This window comes from Oryzias melastigma, linkage group LG11 (assembly GCF_002922805.2).
Source record: "Oryzias melastigma strain HK-1 linkage group LG11, ASM292280v2, whole genome shotgun sequence".
NCBI classification, from domain to species: Eukaryota; Metazoa; Chordata; class Actinopteri; order Beloniformes; family Adrianichthyidae; genus Oryzias; species Oryzias melastigma.
The window spans coordinates 9,512,651-9,537,756 of NC_050522.1; the positions used below are offsets into that span (position 1 = coordinate 9,512,651).

The 25,106-nt window shown below is 40.2% G+C and overlaps 1 protein-coding gene across 1 annotated transcript; it reads left to right on the top strand.

Moving 5' to 3' along the window:
- The first annotated feature begins 4,767 nt into the window (after positions 1-4,767).
- On the top strand, positions 4,768-25,106 carry itgb8 (integrin, beta 8). Its single transcript, XM_024259675.2, has 15 exons — positions 4,768-5,507; positions 6,567-6,652; positions 8,590-8,758; positions 8,848-8,954; positions 9,087-9,226; positions 9,940-10,105; positions 11,890-12,048; positions 12,124-12,219; positions 13,843-13,935; positions 14,642-14,782; positions 16,432-16,828; positions 16,926-17,145; positions 17,240-17,319; positions 20,954-21,111; positions 23,714-25,106. Exons 1-15 carry the CDS (start codon positions 5,420-5,422, stop codon positions 23,840-23,842), a joined length of 2,229 nt encoding a protein of 742 aa, XP_024115443.1. The 5' UTR covers positions 4,768-5,419; the 3' UTR covers positions 23,843-25,106.

A 25,106-nucleotide genomic window follows, 5' to 3' on the forward strand; every position in this document is an offset into this window, starting at 1 on the left:
ACTGAATGGTGACAATTTGAAGGTAGAAGTGGAACATTTTATTTCAGGATAAGTCATTTATTAAAGAACTTTGGTAAACTAAACCAAATTTTGATTCTAAATTGCTAAAAGTACTCAAGAATCTGAAGAAACGTGTGCAAATCAACAAGTTCAACAAAGTGGTGAATGTGTCACAAGTCCAAAACCCCAACGACTGGCTTCTATTGTGAGAGAATGGTAACGTGGTTGAAACAGAAACTCTTCAAGCGAGACAGACTGACGGCTTTTCTCACATCAAAGCCGATTTCAGTTCTTTGTTGGATTTCCATGGAAGAAACTCTCTGTCTAGATTGTTTGACTTAGTTTCCATAAATACCTCAGCATTACAGAAGCAGGTAAACATCTGGGCTATTTTTACTCCTGCCTACATGTTTGTGGTTTGAATGAGTAATAGCTACGCCTGAGTCTGTATGATGTAGCCTTCAAAACAGATTGTGACATTTTGGTCAGAATAGATTCCCTTGAAAATGACATAAATCATGATTTTTACACCTGCTGAGTGTGGGTGCAGAACAGAGGGAACAGGGGGATTTCAGCCCGACGTACATTTTGACTACAGTTTATGAACATTTGGATCAGGATTAGTTAAGTTAACACTAGAGCTCCAGTGTTTATGTTCTTTGATTGACTGTAACGTTTGATGTGTTAACACAATCGATGTAATTTCAGTGGATTCTGAAGGAGAAAAGCAGCTCACGGCTTGTGAATTTAATGCGTTGTGTTGTGACCCAATTGTGTTGTGTTGTGACGTTAATGTGTTGAGTTGTGAGGTTAATGTGTTGTGTTGTGATGTTAATGTGTTGAGTTGTGAGGTTAATGTGTTGTGTTGTGATGTTAATGTGTTGAGTTGTGAGGTTAATGTGTTGAGTTGTGAAGTTAATGTGTTGTGTACTTAATGTGTTGTATTGTAAAGTTAATGAGTTTTGAACTTATTGTGTTGTGAACTTATTGTGTTGTGAAGTTAATGTGTTGCGTTGTGAAATGAATGTGTTGGGATGTGACCTTAATATGTTGTGTTGTGAAGTTATTGTGTTGGGTTGTGACCTTGATGTGTTGTGACCCTAATGTGTTGTGTTTTGAATTTTATGTGTTGTGTTTTGTAGTTAATGTGTTGTGTTGAAAACTTAATGTGTTGTGACCTTGATGTGTTGTGAACTTAATGTGTTGTGTTGTGTTGTGTTGTGAACTTAATGTGTTGTGACCCTAATGTTTTGAGTTGTAACCTTAATGTGTTGTGTTGTGAATTTAACGTGTCGATTTTGAACTTAATGTGTTGTGTAGGTAATGTGTTGTGTTGAAAACTTAATGTGTTGTGTTTTGACCTTGATGTGTTTTGACCTTGATGTGTTGTAAACTTAATGTGTTGTTTGTGACCTTGATGTGTTGACCCTAACATGTTGTATTGTGAATTTAATGTGTCGGTTGTGACCTTAATGTGTTGTGAAGTTAATATTTTGTGTTATAAACTTAATGTGGTGTGTTGTGACCTTATTGTGTTGTGTTGTGAAGTTAATGTGTCGTTTTTTAACTTAATGTGTTGTGTTGTGTAGGTAATGTGATGTGTTGAAAACTTAATGTGTTGTGTTTTGACCTTGATGTGTTATGACCCTAACAGGTTGTGTTGTGAATTGAATGTGTCGGTTGTGACCTTAATGTGTTGTGAAGATAATATTTTGTGTTGTAAACTTAATGTGTTGTGAACTTAATGTGTTATGACCCTAATGTGTTGTGTTGTGACCTTATTGTGTTGTGTTATGAACTCAGTGTGTTATGTTGTGAACTTGTTATGTTGTGAACTTGTTATGTTGTGAACTTAATTTGTTGTGAAGTTAATGTGTTGTGTTGTGAATTGAATGTGTTGTATTGTGAATTGAATGTGTGTTGTGTTGTGAATTGAATGTGTTGTGTTGTGAATTTAATGTGTTGTGACCCTCACAGGTTGTGTTGAGAATTTAATGTGCCGATTTTTAACAAAATATGTGTTATGACCCTTCAGGGCCACCGTACACTCCACATTAAAGCATTTTTAACATACAAACCTCTATTTTTTGCAAGCTTATGGTAAGATAAAGGCTCACAAAAAATTCTTTGAGAAGAGAAGAGTCGAGAATCGAGACTCAAAGAAGCCGATTCATTCCAGGGAGTCAAATCAGAAGAATCGGCTACTGAGAAAGAATTGAAGTGTCCACTACCAGTAGACAGACCTGTACAGGCTGCAGCCAGGACAGGCTCCAGCATCCCTGCTATAACATTTAGACTTTGATTAGCATGTCTGCATGAGAACCACCATCCACCTTTACCCTGATGTTGTCTTCACATCAGCTCACCCAAAGAATAGGAGATGGAAAGAGGACACAAAACAAAATCCCTCATATATGTGATCTGCATCTGGAGACTTTGAGAAAAGTTTATGAGTGTTGGGAATCCTGTTTGAAATGTAGGCACCGACTGTAGCAGCCCTTGTGTGTGTGTGAGTGTGTGTTTGGAGAGTGATGAGACCAGACCAGCGTGATGGAAAGCCCAGCCGACTGCTAACACAAACATACGGGTGGGGGGGGCAGAAGGAGGGGGTGGAGGCGGTGGAGGTTGGAAAGGTGGGGGAGGACTGCTGCGGTGGTAGAGTGGTTTGCATCAGGTTTACTACGATGACGGCTGTCATTAATACACTGATTCTAAGCAGCAGTGACGGGCCGGAGGATGTTTGCACAAGGGTCCATTCCAAAGCCTGCTTGGTGGAGAACACAGGCATGTTTTGCTGTTCATCCCTCCCCCAACCCCCCCTTAGCCTAGAGAAACGCACGGAGACTTTTCGTACACTCCATTGACTGTAGAAAGCTGCGTTCACACTGAGTGTGTCACATGTGTTCGTTCGAGTATGAGCTCAATGGAGGTTCTTGAACGCACGGGGTTCAAACTGGATGAGCGGGGAGGGGCTTATTTTTCTTCTTCTACTGTTTACTAGCGCATGTCCACCGCCTACAGTTGAAAAAGTCTTGGTGGCAAATTGTGTTAATTTTGCTCCAGGATTTGTATTTCACTGCTCTATTTCAATATATGATCAACTTGGTGTCATAAATTTGTCCTTCATGATCAGTTTTAAAGTGGTTGGCTCCATGAATTAAGAGGGACATTATTCATACATCAGTACCAAATCCGAGTCCCTGATTGGTCAAAGTTCAACCTGGTGTAACTGTGTTCAGTGTTCGCATGTTTAACAGGGAACCAAGAAACCATTAACTTTATACAGAGAACTGGACTGAGTTACTCCAAACAGGAAGTACCTGCTGGTTCCAAGAAGTCGAAATCCCATAAACTTCTATTGAGAAATAAACAGCTATGTCATTCTGTTGGTCAGAACAACCATTCTTGATCTGATACATTTTTGCTGTGCATCTTCATGTTAATCTTAATGTTTCTTGGTGATATTTTGACATCACAGAATTCACAAAGTTAAAATTGAATAAATATGAACATTTCACAATGTCTATTTGTGACTCCAATGTGTTCTGATGATGAAAAAAATTACATTTAATCATGTTTTTTTCGCTAAAAATGTTCAACCGCAATGCATTGTGGTCTTTATCTGCTAATGTAGTGAGCATTGATACACGCTAGTTTGTTGCAAAGACTTCTGGGTAATTTCTATAGGGCACTTGATGTTAGAATTGTAGAATCGGACAGCACTAGAGTTTGGACATAGCTACTATCTTCTGGTTCTGACATGGCAATGTTTATATCGCAGAAAAATGGCAACTGAATTGGCTTCATTTCACTGGAGCCAAAGGTTTCTATGGAGGATGTCAAACCCGCTCAGTCCAGTTCTCAATATAAAGTCATGCTTCCACATGTTTTACATGTTTATATTGGTCCTGATTTTTTGTACGTGCATTAACAAGACTGGTGCGAACGTAGCTTAAGAGAACCGGACCAAGTAAATGTGATGTCACTCTGAAATGACTTACTTCTGGCTCCAACCAAATGAAGTCAATTCAGTCGGCATTTTTTTGCCATACGGACATCATGTTGGAGCCACCTGTTGTCCGTGAACAGTAATTGCTCCGGGTTGGTCTGAGTCAACACTACTCTCGCCAATCAGGAGAGAGATTGTCGGAAGGTCACACCCCTACCACTTCAAAACAGGCTCGGGAGAATCTGTCAATCAAATGTTTCCAACATGGTTGGTCAGGAGGCACCACATGCTTTTATCGAGGCATCTTATTGGTCAGTTTACAACTTGAATGGATTGCAATAAGGGATTTCTTAATAGAAGTTTATGGGATTTTGGCTTCTTTGAGCCAGTGGGTACTTCCTGTTTGGAGTCACTCAGTCCAGTTCTCATGTACAGTCAATGGTTCACTCAGAGGAAAATGTGGTGATTGTTTTGATCTCTGGAAATCTTCATTTGGCAAATAAATGAAACATAAGTGGTTCTGTGACAGTCCCCTGGGGGACAAATGAGGCCAAACACAGGAGATAATTGGTGAGTTTTACTGCTTTACTACTGTGGAATCCTGGCACACCTTCAAAATCATGTTTGGGCCTCGTGCCAACCAAGACCTGCTGCCAGAAGCGGACAATCCATTGTGGGGTCCTCATTCTGTTTTAATGTGGTTGTTTGTGAAGAAGCTGCAGTGAGGCGGGGTCACTCAGAGTCAATGGAAACTGCTTACAATGCATTAAGGCACAGCCCCCCACCTCCTCAACAACACACCCACGGCAAGAGCTCCCCCTCACCCCCCACATCATCCATCCATGCACTTCAGGTCCCCCTGCTCCTCCTGAGCCCTCCTCACTGGGCGTTCTTCAGATATAAACACAAGTGTTTAGTTCAAGGCCACGGTTTGGCTGGAATGCACATCACTTCTCCTCCTCCTCCCAGCTCTCTCCCTCTCTCTCTCTCGTTATTGTCTCTTTAACTCTCAGATCCCGCGCGGACGGACGGAGCGCGTCGTTGCCATGACATCCGCCTGCCGGAGCCGGCACACCGGTTAAATAGATGGCCCCTCTCCCGGATTCCAGTGTGTGATGCGGACAGGCAGCATGCCGGAGGGCGCCGGTGTCTCTGATTGGCGGTACCCGTCCCGGGAGGAGACTCTCCCCGTCAGCTGTTAGAGGACATTCACCTGGAAGTCCATGGAGCCGCGCGCGCTCGCGCCGATTGCCTCACCTCGCTGCGTCGTAAGCTCATTTGGACGTGAAAAGCCTGCGTTCCTGGATTAAAAAAGGGGGTTGCTTGCTGAGTGAATGAAAATGTCCCGCGGCTCCATCGGGCACTCCCGGCTATTGTTGGCGCGGCGGCGGACGCTCGGCGCGCGGATCGCCCCGGTTCATCCCCACTAGCTGCTCGGCTGTGTCCTCGCTGCATCCCACCTTCCGAGCAATGACTTCCTGGCTCCGCTCATGCGCCAGCGTCCCTCTGTGTGTCCTCCTCGCCTGTACGGTGTGGTGCGCAGAAGCTTCCAGCGCCGGTGAGTTTGGGTCACTGTTTCTGTCATCATCTGGGGAGTTATTAAACACATTTTTACTATAAATCAAAACTTTATCAGACATTATAGTAAGGAAAAAAAATCTTAAACAAATCAGTAAACGCACAAATCTACTGTATAAATAGGGTGTGCTGTTCACTTCATCATTTTTATATTATTATTATTAATTTAAATGGCACATTGTTATATTACTAACATATTGAAGCAACTAACTTGTATAATTTTGACAGCATATATTGTAACATATTGAAAGTTATATAAAGTTTAAGTTGTTTTTTAGGTTAAAAAAGTTACTTTTTTAACAATTTTTATGAGTTCAATAAATGTTTGGCACAGGAAAACCTTGAGTTGGTGATGCTTAAACACAAAATCTTTAACATACTGTAACTTTTCAACCGTTAACACAATAATTCCAGCAGATTTAGAAGCAATCTGCTGGAATTATTGTGTTAATGGTTGAAAAGTTACAGTAAATCAAAGAACATGAACTCTGGAGATACCCCCCATTGCAATTTGTTGCTTAAATTTTGATCTACTCTTTACCAAAACTACAGTTTGTACCTTTAAGTGAGCAAAAGTTCATCAGTCATTCACCTGGAAAACTGCTCACAGGAGGAGGGAAATTCCCAAGAGTTTACCCTGTTTCTCATCTCCATTGTTAACCTTTTGTTTCAACCATCAGAACTGAAACGGGGCTCCCTATTTGGCTGCTTTATGACAGGTCAGATTGCTATTTGGGTCATTAGGGATGCAAAGACCTGCAGCTTTTCTCCGTCCCACATTCGGGAAAGCTGTTTGGAATTGCTTGAATCATTTTAATAGAGCAGTCGGCTTCTGTGTAGGCAGCTCTCACTGATTTAGTAGAAATCCTTGGGGTGTGTGGGAAATCATCACCTCTCCAAAACAACCTCCTCTGTTCCCACGGCTAAATACTGTTACGTGGTTCATCAAAACCATGGAATCTTTAATATCCACGGTTAATGAGCAGTGGCACGTTCTTTCTCATGCTAATCTCTGATCTCCTTTGTCGTCTGCCTGCAGGTGCCAGTGTGTGTTGGTCACCCGGTGTCACCTCCTGCTCAGATTGCCTCCGACGGGGACCACAATGTGCCTGGTGTTTCAAGGAGGTAGGAATCTGTTCGTATATGTGTGCAAAAAAACAAAAAAACAAAAAAGAAGTAAACAACAGTGGGAACGTGGCAGGCATTCAGCAGCATTCCTCGGATGACACGCACCAAAGCGTCCGTGGCATCCACAGACGAGAATATAATGTCTATGTTTGAGCTTAGCGGTTTGCATCAGGACGTGTGAGTGAGTGCTGAGTTTTTCTCAGAGACTGAGCCACTCTTTCTGCCGGCCCCCACGCTCATCCACATCCCGGTCTGTTTGTCCGGATCTGTCCTTTCACCCTGGACATCCATCTGTCTTATGAAGAGCTCACCTCTGAATCACGCTTTGTTGATGCTGATGCTTTAAGGCACACTCGAACACAAAAAAATGAAAACAGCATGAATGAAATGTTACGATTTTTCATTTAGTTTTGTATTTTTGGACTGTTTCACAAAAATAAGTATGTGTTGCCGCCATTCAGGTGCTTTCCCACCTTGCTAACTCTGCTGAGGTCATCTCAGAGGTTCCGGCTCGGGATTTCAATCGTCTCTGAAATGTTTGAAACACACACAAACTCACAGTCATGCTTGGAAAAGCACTGAAAACAAAGCCGTCTCAGTGCTGGCGATTATACACGTTCACTGAAGGCTGTTAATGTTCAGTGACTGACTGCAGGAGGAAGGGGGGGGTAAAGCAAGGGGAGTCCCAGAAAAGCTGTCTGGTGCTGGGAGTTATTATAGGGCAGGTTATTACCATGAGGATGACTATAAATAAATCGCTTTCAGGTTCAGGTTCATGCTCTGTCGACGTGAAACGAATAAAAATATCACAAGAAAATCACGTTTTAGTCCTTTTTCTAATGCTACACAATGCCAGTTAATAGACACGGATCTTGACTTCACACCGACTCTAGAAGGCATACGACTCTTCCTGAAGCAGCTGGGAGTTACCTAAAGCTTAAGAGAGACATTTGACAGAAAGGTTTCAGTTTTCTTCCTGTGAAAGCAAAAGCTAAGACTGGACTTTAAGCCCTCACCCCTGGGACATCTGGACGGCAGATTTGGGTTCGTGAGTAACATTCAAATCCAATAATAAGAGAACCAGGTATCTGATGTCAGTGTCAGTCCTTCACAAAAACAACAACAGAAAATGAAACCAACAGTAAAAGTGCTGCCAGTTATATGACAAGCCAGGTGGTTTCTAACTGGGACCTTTTCAAAGTCCAGAAGCCCCTAATTTGATTTAACATTTACCAACTAACTACTTTTTTGTACCCACTTCACAGATTGACCCGACCCGATATTTTTGAGTCCACCTGCTTCAGATTTGCCTTAGATATTTGGATACTACCCTAATAAAAAAAAAGAAACAGCTGCAAAGTAGCAATTTATTCTCCGTTTGGTCAACTCCAACCTAAATCTGATTGGCCAGTTTATAACTTGAATAACTTGCAGTGAAGAAAATAATATCATTAAAAAACAGGTTTATCAAGGATATGTTTTAAAAAAAAAGTAGCAGAGCAAGAATGGTGATTCTGACAAATAGAATGACTGAGAAATAACTGTCTTTCTGGGACCAGCTGGTACTTCCTGTTTGGAAGGTGAGAGGGGAGGGGCTACTCTGTCCAGTTCTCATAGACTGTCAATGACCAGGGGTAGACAGAAAATGCAATAAAAAAAAAAAAATCCGGTATCTTGTATTTTTGTTGCACCGGTAATGTTAGTTTGGTGTTGTGAGGGGCTGTAAGCTAGTGGGTTGGAAAAGGGGGCGGGCTTGCTTCACCCCAACAGTCCCGCCCACAACTCAGAGATGAATTTCTAATGAACTACTGCCGTTCTGCAGAAACTACTAAAACAAACATTATAAAAAACTGGACACCCTATTACAAAAGATCAAAAGATGACCATAGTGGGTCTTCAAGGAGAAGTTCACAACTTGATCTCTTGATCTGTAGGACTTTCTAAACAAGGTGGGGCCAAGCCATCGCTGTGATCTGCCAGAAAACCTGCTGAGGAGAGGCTGTGGACCGGATTTCATGGAGCTGTCAGAGATCAAGGTGGAGGTCGACGGGCTCACCAGGTCACAAGTGTCTCCGTCGCACATCAACATCACTCTCAGACCAGGTGAAGACACCTGCAGTTGAAAATCATCTCAAATTTTAACCACATTTATTGGAAACTTTGATAACTGTTTTGGATATGTGTCTCTCTAGGATCAGAAGTCAGTTTCATTGTAGCTGTGACACAGCTGGAGCGATATCCTGTGGACTTGTACTACCTGGTGGACGTGTCCGCGTCCATGCAGGAAAACCTTGATAATGTAAGTTACATTTTGTATGAAGGCTTAAATGATATCTGTAATAAGCCAAATTTCAGAATGAACCAAAGAGGTAGACTCTCTTTCTCATCTTTCCGGTTGTGTTCTTGTATATCTTGGACTTCCGTGATGTAGCTGAAGACGGTGGGAGTGGCCTTATCTCTTCGTATGATGCAGCACACCTCAGACCTTTGGCTAGGTTTTGGCTCATTTGTGGATAAACCTGTGTCACCTTATATTAACGTACACCCCTCTAAGATCAACAACCCCTGCAGGTAAGAGGTTTGTGAAAGACTCACTCCAATAGAAATGGTGTTTTTAACATGTTCTTGTGGAATTCTCCTGATGATTGAAGACGTATTTAAAGAAAACAAGCATAAAATTGCATTTCTGATTATTTCTTCATTCAAATCAACGTGAATCAGGAGTAGACGACAAAATGTCATTTGAAAAACAGCTTATTTGTGATGCAAAAAAAAAGTCAGGTTGCAGCTCCATTCTTATGCATCTACTTGCAGACAAATAGATCCATTAACGTCTTTGTTTCCCTCCTTCTGAGCTGGAATCTGGATCAAATTTTGTTCAGCTAGATAGCTCCAATATTGCTCGCCTTTTTTGTTGTAATGTTAATGTAGCATAATGTTAATTTGTGGGTGTGAGGGGCTGTAAGCTAGCAAGAGAGCATGTAAACCAAGGAATGAAGGGAAATAAAGGAAGGCTAACTCAGTGCCAACAGTCCCGTTCACTAATTATTTGGAGAAAATAAAACACATTTACTACTTTTTTGCACTATTTGTGCAATTTAGAATGTTTCTTAGATGTTTTTAGCATAGAAAAATGATTAATATATAGAATAATTAAGTCAGTGACTAGCTGGAGCTGGTTTTGTGTGGTCAATATAGGCTAAGCTGTTAGGAGCGTCCAGCAGCTCTGCATTCCTGAATGTTGCAGCTAAAATCTTAAGCCTGTTTTGTGTTTTCCTTGCCAGCGATTACGAGATCCGCTGTCGCCCGGCCCACGGCTTCCATCACGTTCTCAGCATGACAGGGAACCTGAGCGAGTTCACGCGTACGATCAAGCGCCAGCGCATCTCCGGCAACATGGACACACCTGAAGGAGGGCTGGACGCCATGCTGCAAGCTGCTGTCTGCCAGGTGAATGAGGCCTTCAGTGCTGCCGTCTGGGTGACACTGAGAAGGGCTTTTGTTCGGGGACAATGGGAGAGCGCTGACTCAGCACTGAATGCTGTCTCTGCAAGAGCATTAAGCAGAAGGCATCAGCGTTGAAGTATGGCACGCAAACAGTCACAGATGCTTACACTGGGGCTGAGTCACGCCATGTAAGGGGGCACAAGGCAAACCCGTTTTCAGGGAAACATCATGGCGGTCATCAAGGCCAGAAATAGATTCTCCATTAGGTCATTGCTACTTATAAGCTTTCCTCAACTGCTCACGCATTTGCTCTCATTTTCTCACACGGTCTCCGCAGAGGTTACAGACTTAAAGGAGACACTGTCAGTTAGTCACTGTCAGTCAGAAAAATGTGATCATATCTGCAATAGATGTGATTCAGACGATTGAAAAGTTTGACACTGCATTTTTCTTTTACCGCACTCATAAAACTTTAAAATAGGAAGCATATGGAGTCTTGCGGAAAAAGGTCCTGTTTGTTATCAAGCTCTCTATGTTAAGTCCAAAAAAAAATCATCAGCACTTTACTTAGACTGAGAGTTTTCAGCAAAACTTTGAGATGAACGACATCATCATTTGTTTTCTCAATGAATGCAGATAAGAAAAAGAAAAAGTACAATCCATGCAGCACATGGCAGTGAAATGTATTGATTCAAGCAGAAACTTCAGGGAAAAACTCACATAAAACAGTTATTTCTTTATACAAACTCAGTAAATAGACATGTGTAATTTACATTATTCATACGCTACCGAGCATGTGATGCGTTCAAGAACACGCTAACAGGGATATTTGAAAACACTAAATAAACGAATGAATGAATGAATTAAATGGTTTATTTCAAGCAATCAGGTAATAATACATAACATATCACTTAATGAATCACAAGTAGGTCGCTTGAAAGGGAGTGGAAGGAAGCGAACTTATATACTAAACTACTATACTAGATTAATCTTTTGACGTGCTGGCTGTTCGTAAAATCAAAGGTCAGCAACCCTCGGGACGCAGTACCGAATGTGCACTGGTCCCCCTATAACCTATACTGGTTAGGATCCGGTACCACATCTGGTCCGGTGTCGGGTTAGGGTGCTGGTACCGGTACAGGGTGAGGGTACTGGTGCGCAACGTGTCGCGCTACTGGATCGGTTCCTGTTCACGGCCCGGAGGTTGGGAGCCTGTGATTTAAAGGGAACAGCCAGTACATCGAAAAACAACAAGTAATGATCACCCAAAACGTCAAAAAGTGACGTGCAAATGTCAATCTACCTAAGATTATTAGTTTTAAAAGTAGTTATAAAATCTTATTGATCTTGATTTTAGATATAAACAACAGCATGTGTAAGATTTGTTTTAAGAAAAATATGTGTTGTCTGTCCTATTTAACTAGTAAATCTAAATATATGTACTTTTACATGCAAAACAAGAAAAAAAAGACCTGCAGGCCTGATAAGAAAATGTCTTAATTTAAGTTTATTTTAGATTTTAATCTTTTTAAAAAAACTTGAAATAAACATTTCACACATATTCCAAAAATGCATTTAAATAGTGATTTGAACAGCTTTTACAATATTTACAGGTAGTAGACAATACATTTTAATCAAGCTTCTATGTTCTAGTTTTTAGTCTTTTCTCTTAAATTATTGGTTAAAATAAATGTTTTTGGCTACTTTCAAGGTTTAATCCTTAAGACCACCACAACTTACCCATACCAACTAATAATCACTCTCTTCTAAATTACTTTTCCATCAAGGATGCGATCGGTTGGCGATCTGAAGCCAAACGTCTGCTGCTCCTGATGACCGACCAGCCCTCTCACCTCGCCCTGGACAGCCGGCTGGCAGGGATTGTCGTGCCGCATGATGGTCTTTGTCACTTGGAAAACAATGTTTACACAGGAAGCACAAAGATGGTGAGGAGAGAGAAGAGGTTTTAAGATGATGAATAGATCGACACACATCTCACCCTCGGATTTTCTCCCTTTTAGGATCATCCCAGTTTGGGACAATTGTCTGAAAAGCTGCTTGAAAACCGTATCTACTCTGTCTTCGCTGTGGAGAAGCAGCGGTACCAGTGGTATGAGGTAATTTGTCCTTCAGATGCAACCTTTTAGAACAGACAGTTTTACCTAAAGATCTTCCAGTATAGCTTCATTAGTTGTCACCCTATGGAGCCCCTAAAGAAAATAGAAGTAAAAAAAAATAGTACTGGGTTATTGTGCACATGAGGAAGTATCTGGTGAGCACAAGAAACAAACTGGTATGAGAGAGAAAATTAACTGGTGTTCATAAAAATATTATCTATTGTGCAGGAGAATGTATCTGGTGTGCGCAAGAAAGTAGCTGGTGCGCATGAGAAATATACTGGTGCGCACATGAAAGTATCCAGTTGCACACGACAAAGTATCTGCTATGAATGAGAAAGTATCTGGTGAATACGAGAAACAAACTGGTCAGTATGAAACAAACTGCTGTGTATGAGAAACTAACTGGTGAACACGAGAACGTATCTGGTGCAGATGAGTTAGTATGTGGTGCACACGAGAAAGTATCTGGTGTGCACGAGAAACAAACAGGTGTGTACGTGAAAGTATCTGGTGTGCACAAGAAAGTACCTGGTGCGCACAAGACAAAAACTGGTGTGTTTGAGAAACTACATGGTATTCACGAGAAAGTACATGGTGCGCACGAGAAACTAACTGGTGTGTACGAGAAACTAACTGGTGTGTATTAGTTATCTTGTGCAGACCAGTTAGTATCTGGTGCACTAGAGAAAGTATCTGGTGTGCACGAGAAACAAACAGGTGTGTACGTGAAAGTATCTGGTGTGCACGAGAAACTAACAGGTGTGTACGTGAACGTACCTGGTGTGCACAAGAAACTAACTGGTGTGTACGTGAAAGTATCTGGTGTGCACAAGAAACTAACTGGTATGTATGAGAAACTAACTGGTGTGTACAAGAAAGTATCTGGTGTGCACAAGAAACTAACTAGTACCTGGTGTGCACAAGAAACTAACTAGTGTGTACGTGAAAGTACCTGGTGTGCACAAGAAACTAACTGGTATGTATGAGAAACTAACTGGTGTGTATGAGAAACTAACTGGTATGTATGAGAAACTGGTGTGTACAAGAAAGTATCTGGTGTGCACAAGAAACTAACTGGTGTGTATAAGAAAGTATCTGCCGCACAGGAAACTAACTGGTGTGCACATGAAACTAGTGATCATCTGCGCACAGGTGACCTTTTCAGAGTCAGTTAAAAATGACATTACATGAACTACTTTTTGAGTTTTATTTCACCTTCAGACTCGCCTACAAAGTCAATTTGGCTTTTCTTGTCTGCCGTCACCATCATATTATCACCTAAAACTACTTAAAATCATTTGGATTAATACTTTCTGGTGTGGACCAGATACATCCTAGGGCACGAGAAACCAGTTCTTCTATGTCCCTAGGGGGCTCCGTATCACACACCTAGGTGTGTGATATTTGCTCTACACATTTGACCCATCCTCTGGTGGAGCAGTGAGCTGCAGACAGCCCTGCTCGGCAGTCATTTGGTGGTTTAACCACTAAAACCAACCCCTTTAGAGTCTTTAGTAAGACTTAACTGTGGATATTGAACGTACAACCTTACAGTCTCACTCTACCTCAAGACCACTGAGTTGGTCACTATGCTGTAAATCCTTGTGTTTGTTTCTGTAGGAGCTGGTGCGCCTACTTCCTGGTTCCTACTTGGGAAAGTTAAGCGTCTTTCAAGCTCCAAACCTGATCGATCTGGTGGTGGATGCATATAAGGTAGAAACCTTTCACTGTCCCTTTCAGTTTCCCTTTGTAGAAGAAATCCCCCTACAAGTTGTGTCCTCTTTCTGTGATTTATTTCTATTTGCAGTATAATTAGATTGCCAGAAAATATTCTGAATTTCTGTGCATGTTTGGGGGACCCTTATAACACCTTTTACATCACTGAGAGTTCAACAACCATTACATGATGCTTTTGGAGAACAGAAAACATGGATGAGGACAAGAGGTTAAGGAAGGTTGAGCGTGCCTTTGTGTGTGTGTGAGATCGTGGGTTCGTTCAGTTGGCAACAGTCTGCGACTATATTCTTGCCTCCGGCAAAGCGCTCCATTGTTTGCCTTGTGAATCTGCCGAATCCTCAGATTTGGGCATGCATCTACACACATGTGTGCACACAAACACACACACAGAGGAGTCCAAACAGAAGCTGCCATTGTAGCAGTATCAGATCCCCAAGGAAACCATGTGTCCTAATCATGGACGGAGACAAAGATTCTATTTTTGGCTCCACCCCCTCTTACCCGTAAACCCCCTGGTATTTGTAAAAGAAAAGGCCCAAAGACTGCAAGTGCTTTCTAGTGATGTTGCCACTGAATTGAGCCCCTTTTAGAGATTTTAGCTCAGAATTAGATTAAATCGGATGTCTTAGTGTCAGGACCAAAGCTAAAAGTCAGCCCCCCCTCTTTCTTTTGTCCCGCTCAGAGGCTGCTGTCAGAGGTGCTGGTGTCTGTGTCGGTGGAGGACGAGGCAGTCAGCAGATACTGGGTCTCTGTGTCTCCTCTCTGTCCCGATGGATCCACGGCCAAAGGCCGGAGCTGCACAGGAGTGCAGCCAAACCAGACGGTGAGCACTCCCGCAGAGTATCAGGTTGAACATACCTGATCAAGAAACCTTTCACTTCCAGGGACGTTGGCGAGCATTTATTCGCTGCCTCGGATTGTTTGCGATCACACCCACACGGCCACATTACCTAGAGCTTTACATGACAGAGAAGATTTGTTATATAATCCAAATTGAGCGGATTATTGCCTGTATTTAACAGGAAAACATTTCCATGTGATTCCGTGACCTTTTTTTGTCCTAAAATCCTTACCTTGCCTAATGTGAATGAACAAATGAGACATTTGATAAAAATAACCTCAATGGTCCACTGAAAATTTTTTTCATAATGGAGGACATATATAAAGAAAATTAATCTTAAAATTAAAAATGAAATATTTGTATTCAACTCATTTATCAGAAATAGAAAAAAAGCATCACAGATTAGTTGATTTTGGCTCTAAACGGCATAATCCTAATTAAAAGACCACTGGGAACCCTAGATAATTTCTATGTAGCTTTGATTTCTCTATTTCATAAATCTGCTGACATTCTCTTTTTCTGTAACCTTTGTGTGATCCTTCCCAAACTGCAAGACACTAAATCATTGCTCCCTAATTGCTTCATTGTGCTGAGAGACAAACGCTCAACCCTTTAATCCTTGGATGGATTAAACTGAATTATGGAGAGAAATTTTCCGCAAGGGTGATGAATATCAGGAGACGGTCTTGTTTCGCGCAGTTTTCCACATCAGTAGAACAATTATTCATACTGAGTCACTCCAACTATTTAGAACTTTCCCAACTTTCAGCAGTTGTAAAGAATGTGCCTTTGTAGGGTTTAAAATTGGGGTATTTGTGGCGAAACCAAGGAAAAAGATGTCATTCATTTACCATCATTACTGCTTATAAACAAAGGTTTGCATCCATCAACGCATATATTTAAATTAAATTTAAATGTGCCCGATGTGCCCCCAAATTTATAGTGTTTTTTTTATTTTCAAGTGTGCCATTTTCATCCAATATCAACAAACCTCTGTCGTTTTCCAGGACAGTTTTTGCAGTAGTTTATTAGGAATTCGCCTCTGACTTGTGGGCGGGACTGTTGACGTAGAGCAACCCCGCCCCCCTTCCCTTCCCTATTGCTGAGATCTTAAAGCAGGGAGCTTGATGCCTGCCCAGTATATTTTATGTCACAAATAGGCTCTTTTTCAAACAGCATTTTTTCAATTCAGATTAATTTAAATACACAAAAATTGAGTTTTGAGCTAGATTTTCTGGTAACACTTTAATAAGCTTAATTAACAAATTAACAAACATTATTAATGTGTTTATAGAGTGCTAGCAGACATTTTTAAGCACAATAAGACGAATAAGGTTTATTAACATCTAAAGTGAGGCCATTGTCTACATACGCCATATTAATACACATCTTAAAAGCTTAAATAAATGTATTAACTGTCTTTGCCAACATTATATTGAGTGTTTTGCAATACCTCATCTAAAGTGTTACTGATTTTCTCTTTATATGTCCTCCATTTTAAGAGAAGTGATACAAGAACATGATAAAAACACCATTTTCATCGGAGTGGGTCTTTAAATCACCAACGTCAGAAGGATAGAAACTGGTGCGTCATGGGAAACTCAAAATACTGCCCTGTTTTCGTCCTGCAGGTCTACTTTAACATCACCATCGGTCAACACTCCTGTGCCGATGACGGCAGAGACGAGGATGTGAGGGTGATCGTTCGCCCCGTGGGTTACAACGAGTCAACGGTAGTTAGGATCCACTCCAAATGTCACTGCAGTTGTGGAGCGACGGGGCATTGCCACGAAGACGAACAGTTACCCTGCCAGGGGATTCAGGATGGTGCGACTCTGCAGCAGGACTTAAACGCAGATCCAAGCAGGAGCTGCAGAGCGACCGGTGCAGATGTGGACTGCAGTGGGCGGGGAACGTGTGTGTGTGGGAGGTGCGTGTGTGACCAAGCAAGACTTGGGACTGTACAAGGGAAATATTGTGAAATAGACGACTTCTCCTGTCCGTACAAAGGGGAACTCATTTGTGCAGGTAGGGAAAGTACCCCAAAAAGACCTTTAAACAATGAGACTTCTGTAAAGGTTCAACATTTCAGACTAATTTCCTCCTTTCTCCGTGTGTGCTCTAGGTCGAGGTGTGTGTGTGTTGGGACAGTGTGTGTGCGAGGATGGGTGGACCGGGGAGGACTGTGGCTGTCCCCTCTCCACAACTACCTGCTATTCAAACGGTTTGCTCTGCAACGGGCAGGGCAAGTGTGTATGTGGGAAGTGTGTGTGTGACGAACACCAGCGACATGGAGACTTCTGTGAGAAATGTCCTACCTGTCCGAGCACATGGCAGTCTTACTGGTACTTAAGAACTTCACATCTTAACATAGCACAAACATAAAAGTCAAGACCTTTTAATTCATTTGCTGGGAATATTTCCTTTTTGTCTTTTTAGTGAAAGTGGGACTTGCTTACAGGCTTTTGGACTTTCACAAAGAGAAGTGTCAATGGTCAGCTCCACGGATAATGCATCAGGTAAATGGAGCTAAACTTTCTTATTTTGGTGTTATTGTCAAAATTTGATCTGACTATGACTTCAGATTTAGCTTTTTCAATAATAAGTGTTTCTGAGGGCCTGCACAGCGGTTAGCATTCTTGGCTAACCACTACACCGAATCCCCACTAGGACCTTTCTGTGTGCATGTTCTCCTGGTGCATGAGTGAGTTGTTTCCTCCCACAGTCCAAAAATATTCTTCATTGTTTGATTGATGTCTCTAAATTCCTCTTAGGTGTGAATGTGTGGGATTATGGGCCACTACAACTGACTGGTGACTTGTTCAGGGTGTACCCCACCTTTACCCTACAGTAGCAACCCTGTGACCCCAGAAAAAATAAGGAGGTTCAGTGGATGGATGGATGGATGATAGATGGACAGATGGATGGATGGATGGATGGATGCATGATAGATGGACAGATGGATGGATGGATGATAGATGGACAACGTATGGATGAATGGATGGACAGATGGATGGATGGATGATAGATGGACAACGCATGGATGGATGGATGATAGATGGACAATTGATGGACGGACGGATGAACGGATGGATGGATGGAGGGAGAGACAATGGATAGATGATAGATGGACGATGGATGAATGGATGGATGGAGGATAGATGGACAATGAATGGAAGGATGGTCGGATGGATGGATGGATGTTACATGGACAATGTTTAGATTAATGAATGATAGATGAACAATGGATGGACGAACGAATGGACGAATAGATGGATGGATGGACGGACGGATGGATGGATGATAGATGGACAATGTATGGATGGATGGATGGATGATAGATGGACAACGTATGGATGGATGGATGATAGATGGACAATTGATGGACGGACGGATGAACGGATGGATGGATGGATGGATGGATGATAGATGGACAACGTATGGATGGATGGATGGATGGATGGATGGATGGATGGATGATAGATGGACAACGTATGGATGGATGGATGGATGGATGGATGAATGATAGATGGACAATGTATGGAAGGATGGATGGATGATAGATGGACAACGTATGAATAGATGGATGATATATGGAAAACTGATAGATGATGGATGGATTAATGGATGGATGATAGATGAACAATGTATGGATGGATGGATGGATGGTGCAGATGCAATTACAACATTGTAGCTGATATTTATCTAAGAACAATGGATATTTTAGCAATTTATTAATCATATTCAATAGTCTAAATTTGTAAAACTGATATCAGTGGATGTGGTTATAAAAGTAGCTATTTAAAAAAAACTTATAGTAAATGATACTTTTTTGTTTGTATAAATTTTGAAAGTTGTTCAACCCCCCAACAAAGTAAAATCAATGTAAAAGGGATCCTGTATAAATCCATCCATCTCCAGAACCCGCTAAATCCCTTTCTGGATAATTGGGTTGTTGGAGCCTATCCCAACTACTGTTAGGAGAAGGTGGAGTTCACCCTGAACAGGTTACAAGTCTGTCACATGACCACACACTCACTCTAACATGGACACTGAGGAGCAATTTAGAGTCATAGATGTAGAGTGAGGGAGGCAGAGTGCCCACAGAAAACCCACACATGCACAAAAAAACATGCTACCTGCTAGGGGTGTAAAAGATATTAGATACGTATCGAAAAATTGATCGGGCAACTGCAGTATGGTTTGAAAACCACAGATATAAACACGATTATGTTGGTTAAAAGGTATAAAATTAACCAAGAAATAATCATTTTATGGCAAACATCAGTTTCTCTTTTTGTTTTTTGTCTTTTTATGTTCATGTGATGCAAACAAAAAGACGTCCAATCATAAGCTTGCTTCTTCCAAGTCAACACCTGAATACATTTCTCTGTCAAATGCCATACATTATTATTTATAGCTTTAAATGCAACAAGAAATATCAAGATTTTAGCATTCTCTGCCTGCATTCGGGTTTTGGCAGATCAAGTTTCATAACAGAAAGACTACTTGTGCACACGTGTTGTTCTAGTAGCGCCTCTTGCTAGCGGCGCTGCACAGCATTTGGCCTTGTTGTCTTAAAGGCAGTAGGAGTTACAGCTGTGATTCACATTTACCTCCAGTTCCAGCTCCACTTCTTCATTTCTCACAAACACACACACCTAAGCTGAGTCCCAGCAGGACACTCCCGCGCTGGATTACACACACAAACACACACCACATCCAAGAGTTACAGTTTTAAACCCTCCTTCCAAATTTTTTGAACAGCCCTTCTCATTGTGCGCAACCCTCCCAGCACCCAACGGGACACTCTTCCTGCTCACACCCACTCCTCCCCTGGTGCAGCAGGAGCCAGGTCCCCATGGTAACCACGTTAGGAAATGTCAAAGCCCTCTTTGGGCTCTTTGTGTTGAGCAATCAACCCGTCATCCGCACATGCTCACCAGCAGATACACAGCCAGCTGTGTTCAGCAGAACTGGCAGAGCCACCACTGGCTGCACTCTGCCTGTGTGAGCTGCTCTGGAGGAAATGACCTTTCAGAATACATTTATGTTAGGAGTCAAAGTCCTTTTATTTAAGGTTGTTTTTGTACTTTTTATCAATTTATTGCATTTTTTTTCCCTAATTCTCTTTAATAAAAAAGTTTTGCTCAAAGAAATTCCACTTTTTACATTTGAAGCTTGAAGACACAAACTTTCTAAAGTTTTTTTGTTTTTATCAATCAGAAAACTACGGTGGCCCTGAAGTTCAAATCCCACCCGCTAATCACACACCTAAAAAAATTAAAAATCACAATAACAAAAAAAAAAATCGAAACACGTAATCAAAAAACAGGATTAAATTTCAAAAGACAATTCCAAAAAAATGAAATAAAATAAAAAGAAAAGGTTTCGGAAAGCTAAGAGATGAAACAAACAAAACATGTGAAATGGAGCACAATAAGAAACCAGAACAGGTTGATTTTGAGGGAAATCAGTGATTAAATTTTTGACTTTTGAGTTTTTTTCAATGTCTGCACTCAAATAAAAGTTTATAATCAGTACAGAGAAATCCAAAATCCCATCATGCTAATAACTTTCTTAAATTGTGATTTATTTTCTGGAATTTTGTTTTTCATTTTCTAAAATGTAATGATGTTTTTTTTTTAGTTATTTTTTATTTTTATTTTTTTAATCTTTAAAATGTTTTGTGGGGTTTGTTGGTGTGATTTTAACTTCAGGGCCACCGTAGATAAAAATAAATAATTTTTCGTACCAAAACGATCCCACACTTCAGTAAACAGTTGTTGTCAGAGATGGTTTCTGTATTTAGTTGTGTGTCTTCAGTTGTGAAGGACATGTTTGTTGGTCATTGGGCTGATCTGTAATGGTGGAGTGCGTAACGAGTTCACAAATCCTTCAAGCAAACATTAAAACGGACAATTATATGGAGATGCCACAAAATGATGAAAGAAAAGTTGGCTATTTAAAGACATTTTATCCATCTATTGATCTTCAGAATCCCAACATGGTTGCTGGAGCCTATCCCAACTTCTGTGGGAGTTTTCTAAACAAACACATATTTATTTTTCTAATAACTTTTGTCATGTATTTTTTTTTGTTGAGAATCTGCTGTAGTTCTCCACAGAGTTTCATTTCTCTGTGTGTCCGCAGAGTCCGGCAGCGGTCATCTGGTCAGAACGTTCCTCAGCGTCTGCGCCCTGACGGTGCTGTGCGGCCTGATGGTGGTGGCCGTGTCGCGCCTGCTGCTGCTGAAAAGGGGACGGTCCCAGGGGGGCTCCGAGGACGGGGGCTATCGTTGCACTGGAAAGGTGATCTCTCACATGTCACATCCATGGACAGAAAGGGAAAAGAAAAGAGAGGTGGGGGAGAAATGTCCCTCGAGGCCTCCGTAGCACGAGAGCAAAGCTTCATTGTTAGGCATATTTATGGTAATAAAGAGTGAAATGAGTCTGCTCTTGGAGGGACAGCTGGTTTTTACATTTCCTCTCAACTCCCCGATCGCTCAGCAGATTTGTTTTGACCTTTTAACGACATATAGCACCTCTGAGAAGGAAATGTGTTGTAACTGAGCATTACTAGATCTCTAGTTTAAATGACCTTTAAGTTAACCGCTTAAACACAAAATCTTTAGCATACTGTAACTCTTCGACCGTTAACACGATAATTCCAGTAGATCCTGAAGAAGAAAACGGCACTATAATAGAATATAAGAATGTAACATAAATACTTAAACTCTGATGTTAAAGGGTTAACAAGCACAAATAATTGGTTTATCAGTCATGAAATGTTTGTAACAGCTCTTAGAAACTGACACAACTCTTGAAGAGTGGCTTTTGCTGCTATTACTTAACCTTTATATTGTGCTCAGGTCAAAGCTGACCCGTTTTCAAGTGTGAAAATGAATCATTTTAGGCCTGAACACAAAATAAGGCTCAACTAATGAGCTCCAATTTTGACATGAAGCTTTACAGCTTTTTTTAAAGTTGTTTTTTGCTATTTTGACTTCAGGAGGTCATCTCACTGGCCTTATTTTAGACCCTCACTTTATGTTTTGAAGTTTCTGACCACTTATTTCATTGTTTTAGGTCAAAAGTGTAGATTTTTAAGAAATGTTTCAGTGTTACATCCAGGTTTAGAGGATGGGAACGTACAGGAAAGAAAAAGACATCAAATGTACCAATGATCCAAAAACTATTACAAAGACCACAGAAATAAAAGTAATCTTGGATTTATTTACAAAAAAATAATTATTTACACAAAAAAACTATATTTTATAAGGAGCAGAAGATGTTCAGTTGGGCTGGGTATCGCCAATAGTTTCCAGAATGGATTTGATTCGACAATTGTTCTGCGTTTCAGTTTGGCCACTAGGTGGCGAATGCGCTATATCAGTACACCTTATTCCAGACGAAGAAGAAAGTATAAGCAAAAAACTGTTTTAAGACCATAAATGGTTACTTAAAAAAAATATTTCCTTAAAAACATTTTGAAAATTCATGCCTGTGAGTTTATAAAGAAGTTCATTTAGTCAACAAAGTACCGAGCATTAGCTTTAGCCGTCCTATGGGAAATACCATTATACGTTAGCATCAAGCTAGCAGACTTTAGCATTATGGTTTAGATCGATCTCTACTTTTTTTTTTTTGATTATTGATCCACTAAGCATAGACAGATTCAGTTTGATTAATCAGTTTTATCAAACCAGCCCTAATGTTCAGTATTTAAATGTTACTCGATCCTCTGATCCAATTAGGCACAAATCTGCAAACAAAGATGGCAGAAAAAAAGAAAACCAGACAGAAAATATAAAAGAAAAACCAAAACAGAAAATAGAATACAAAAGTATTAAAAAATATATATAAAACTACAACCTCAGATGTAACTCAGTTTCTTTAAGCAACAGTAGTTTTAGAATGAAATTAGTCTTAGAAGTTGCTTCCTTTGATTCTAGTCTTTAAAAAAGGAGCATTTCAGTTTACGCCTCAAGGTTTTTGGGCATCTGTTCCTGCCTGCAACATCAACCCTTCCTCTGGGAATAAAGTCCCACTCTGATCATCTTTGATCTGTTGGAAAAGCCTTCCCAGTGGTCTTTTCATTAGGTTTATGCTGTTTTTAGCAATAATAATTTTAAAAAAGTGCTGTTTTCTAGGACATAGTTTCAGTAGTTCATATGAATTTTGCCTCTGAGTTGTGGGCGGGACGTTGATGTGGAGCAAACAATCAATCAATTAATCAATTAACCAATTAATATGACCATTAGTTAAAACAAAAACTGTTGTAAGACACATTTGATAAAATAAATGGCAATAATACAGACAAAAATATGAAGTAAATGAAAAGCTTTGGTCAAAATATGAGGAGGCACTGCATAGATTAAAAGATAGAAAAGTTAAAAACATAAAATTGATAAAAGCCTTAAATACTTAAAAGCCCAATGTATCAAGAAATACATTTCATAAATGGGTTATGTAAAGCTAAGTTGAAAAGATGTGTCTTTAATTTACATTTTCTCAATACTACTCAGAAATATCATTTTAATCTTAATTTTCTTTAAATATGTCCTCTTTCATCAGAAATGCCACAAAAACATGTCTAAACAACAAAACCAAAGTGCATTAATCACATTACTATTTACTTTGTCAGTTGAGCTGCTGCTCATTAAATAATTGAGGATTAATAAAGTAAATCACCTGGAGGGATTTTCTGATATGAGATTACCAAATGTATTAGTTATAAGTCACTTTTCTTCTTAATGAGCTTTCTGCAGCCTACAAAAGGAAAAATAATAATAATAAAGAAAGTAATAAAGTATTTCTAATATTTTTTTGAACATAGATGCTTAAAAACTTTATATTATTCCTGGTTTTGTGCTGTCTTTTCTTCTTTCTAATTTATTTTCTTTTTCTGCAGGATCTGTCATACATTCCAACGACCAATGAGAAAACGGTGACCTACAGGAGGGACCGCCCACCTGAGCATCCTTTAGAGATGCACATTCAGGTTCCTAAAATGGCCTTCGGCGACCCATGGCAGTGTTGAAGCCAGCAGAGACGCACCAGAGGAGAGCTGAAACTTGCTTATGAGTTCCTGGCACATCAGCAAAAACATTAAAAAAAAAACGTGCACACGGAGATTGTGATTAAAAAAAAAACAACAAAACTTCAGAACTTCAACTGAATTGTGAAAAAAAGTGTGACAAACTTTGTGAAAACTCTGGCCGGTATTGTGGAAACTGAGAATGAGGAAAGAGCACAAATCCTGCACCTCTTTCTCCTGTGTAGCAGCAGGCGGGCTACAATGTCTACAGGGTAAAGGACGGTTGTTCTTCTTCTTTTTTTAGCCATTTTTAGCAGCAATTACTGCACTTTAAAGCAGTCAATTGTATGTTTGTGTGTGTGTGAGAGAGAATGTGTTTGCATGAAAAGCAATCGAAGCTTTTTTATTTATTTGTAAGTGAACACACTACAATGAATGAGATCATGTTAGTCAGAGGAACTCCAACTGCATCATCTCTCTGTCTTAGTCTGCCCCCTTGTGGTCAAGAATGGCATTTTTTCTTGAATATTACACAAAAACGACCTCAACACATTTTCAGATTCCATATACCTTCAATACTGTCATCTAAAGCATTCTTTTTTAATACTTTTAATTGCTTTGTGATGAATTTACATTACTTTTTTTTACTGTAATGACAATAATATGAAGACTTGCACTTATTAATGCATCATACTGCTGAAAGTGGGGGCTTGTATGACAGCAGAGGGCTGTGGCGGTGTGTTTTATACGATCGGTGTAGCTAGATTCATTTGAACACTGGAATAACAAAGACTGGGATTTATGTTTCAAAATATGCATTCAATCAAATTGAGAACCAAACTCCAAATATTGTGATGTTTGCAGATTCAGATTGCATCTAGTTTTTTTTTAAAGAAACATTTTGCATGGCGTGTATGAATTTTTTAGCGCTTCTCTTTTTTTGATTCTTTGTGTTAATCAGTGCTGTTTTTTGGCACTTGCTGCTCTACTTTACTGTAAACACTAATGATTATTTATTTTTGATTATTTTGTGAGTTTGAACATTGATAGAATTTTTTAAAAATCTAATTTATAAGACAGCTAATGTAGTTGGAAACATGAAGAACTGCAAGAATTACTCAGCAATAAGGTAGCTTTTGATCATCTCATCTAACTTGGTACTGAATTTGGATTTTTTAAAAGCACTTTTTAAGATAATTTTGCTGTAATTTAATGTGACTCTTCTTAATATCTGGTTTCATTTCAATAAAATGTATGTTTTTTTTAA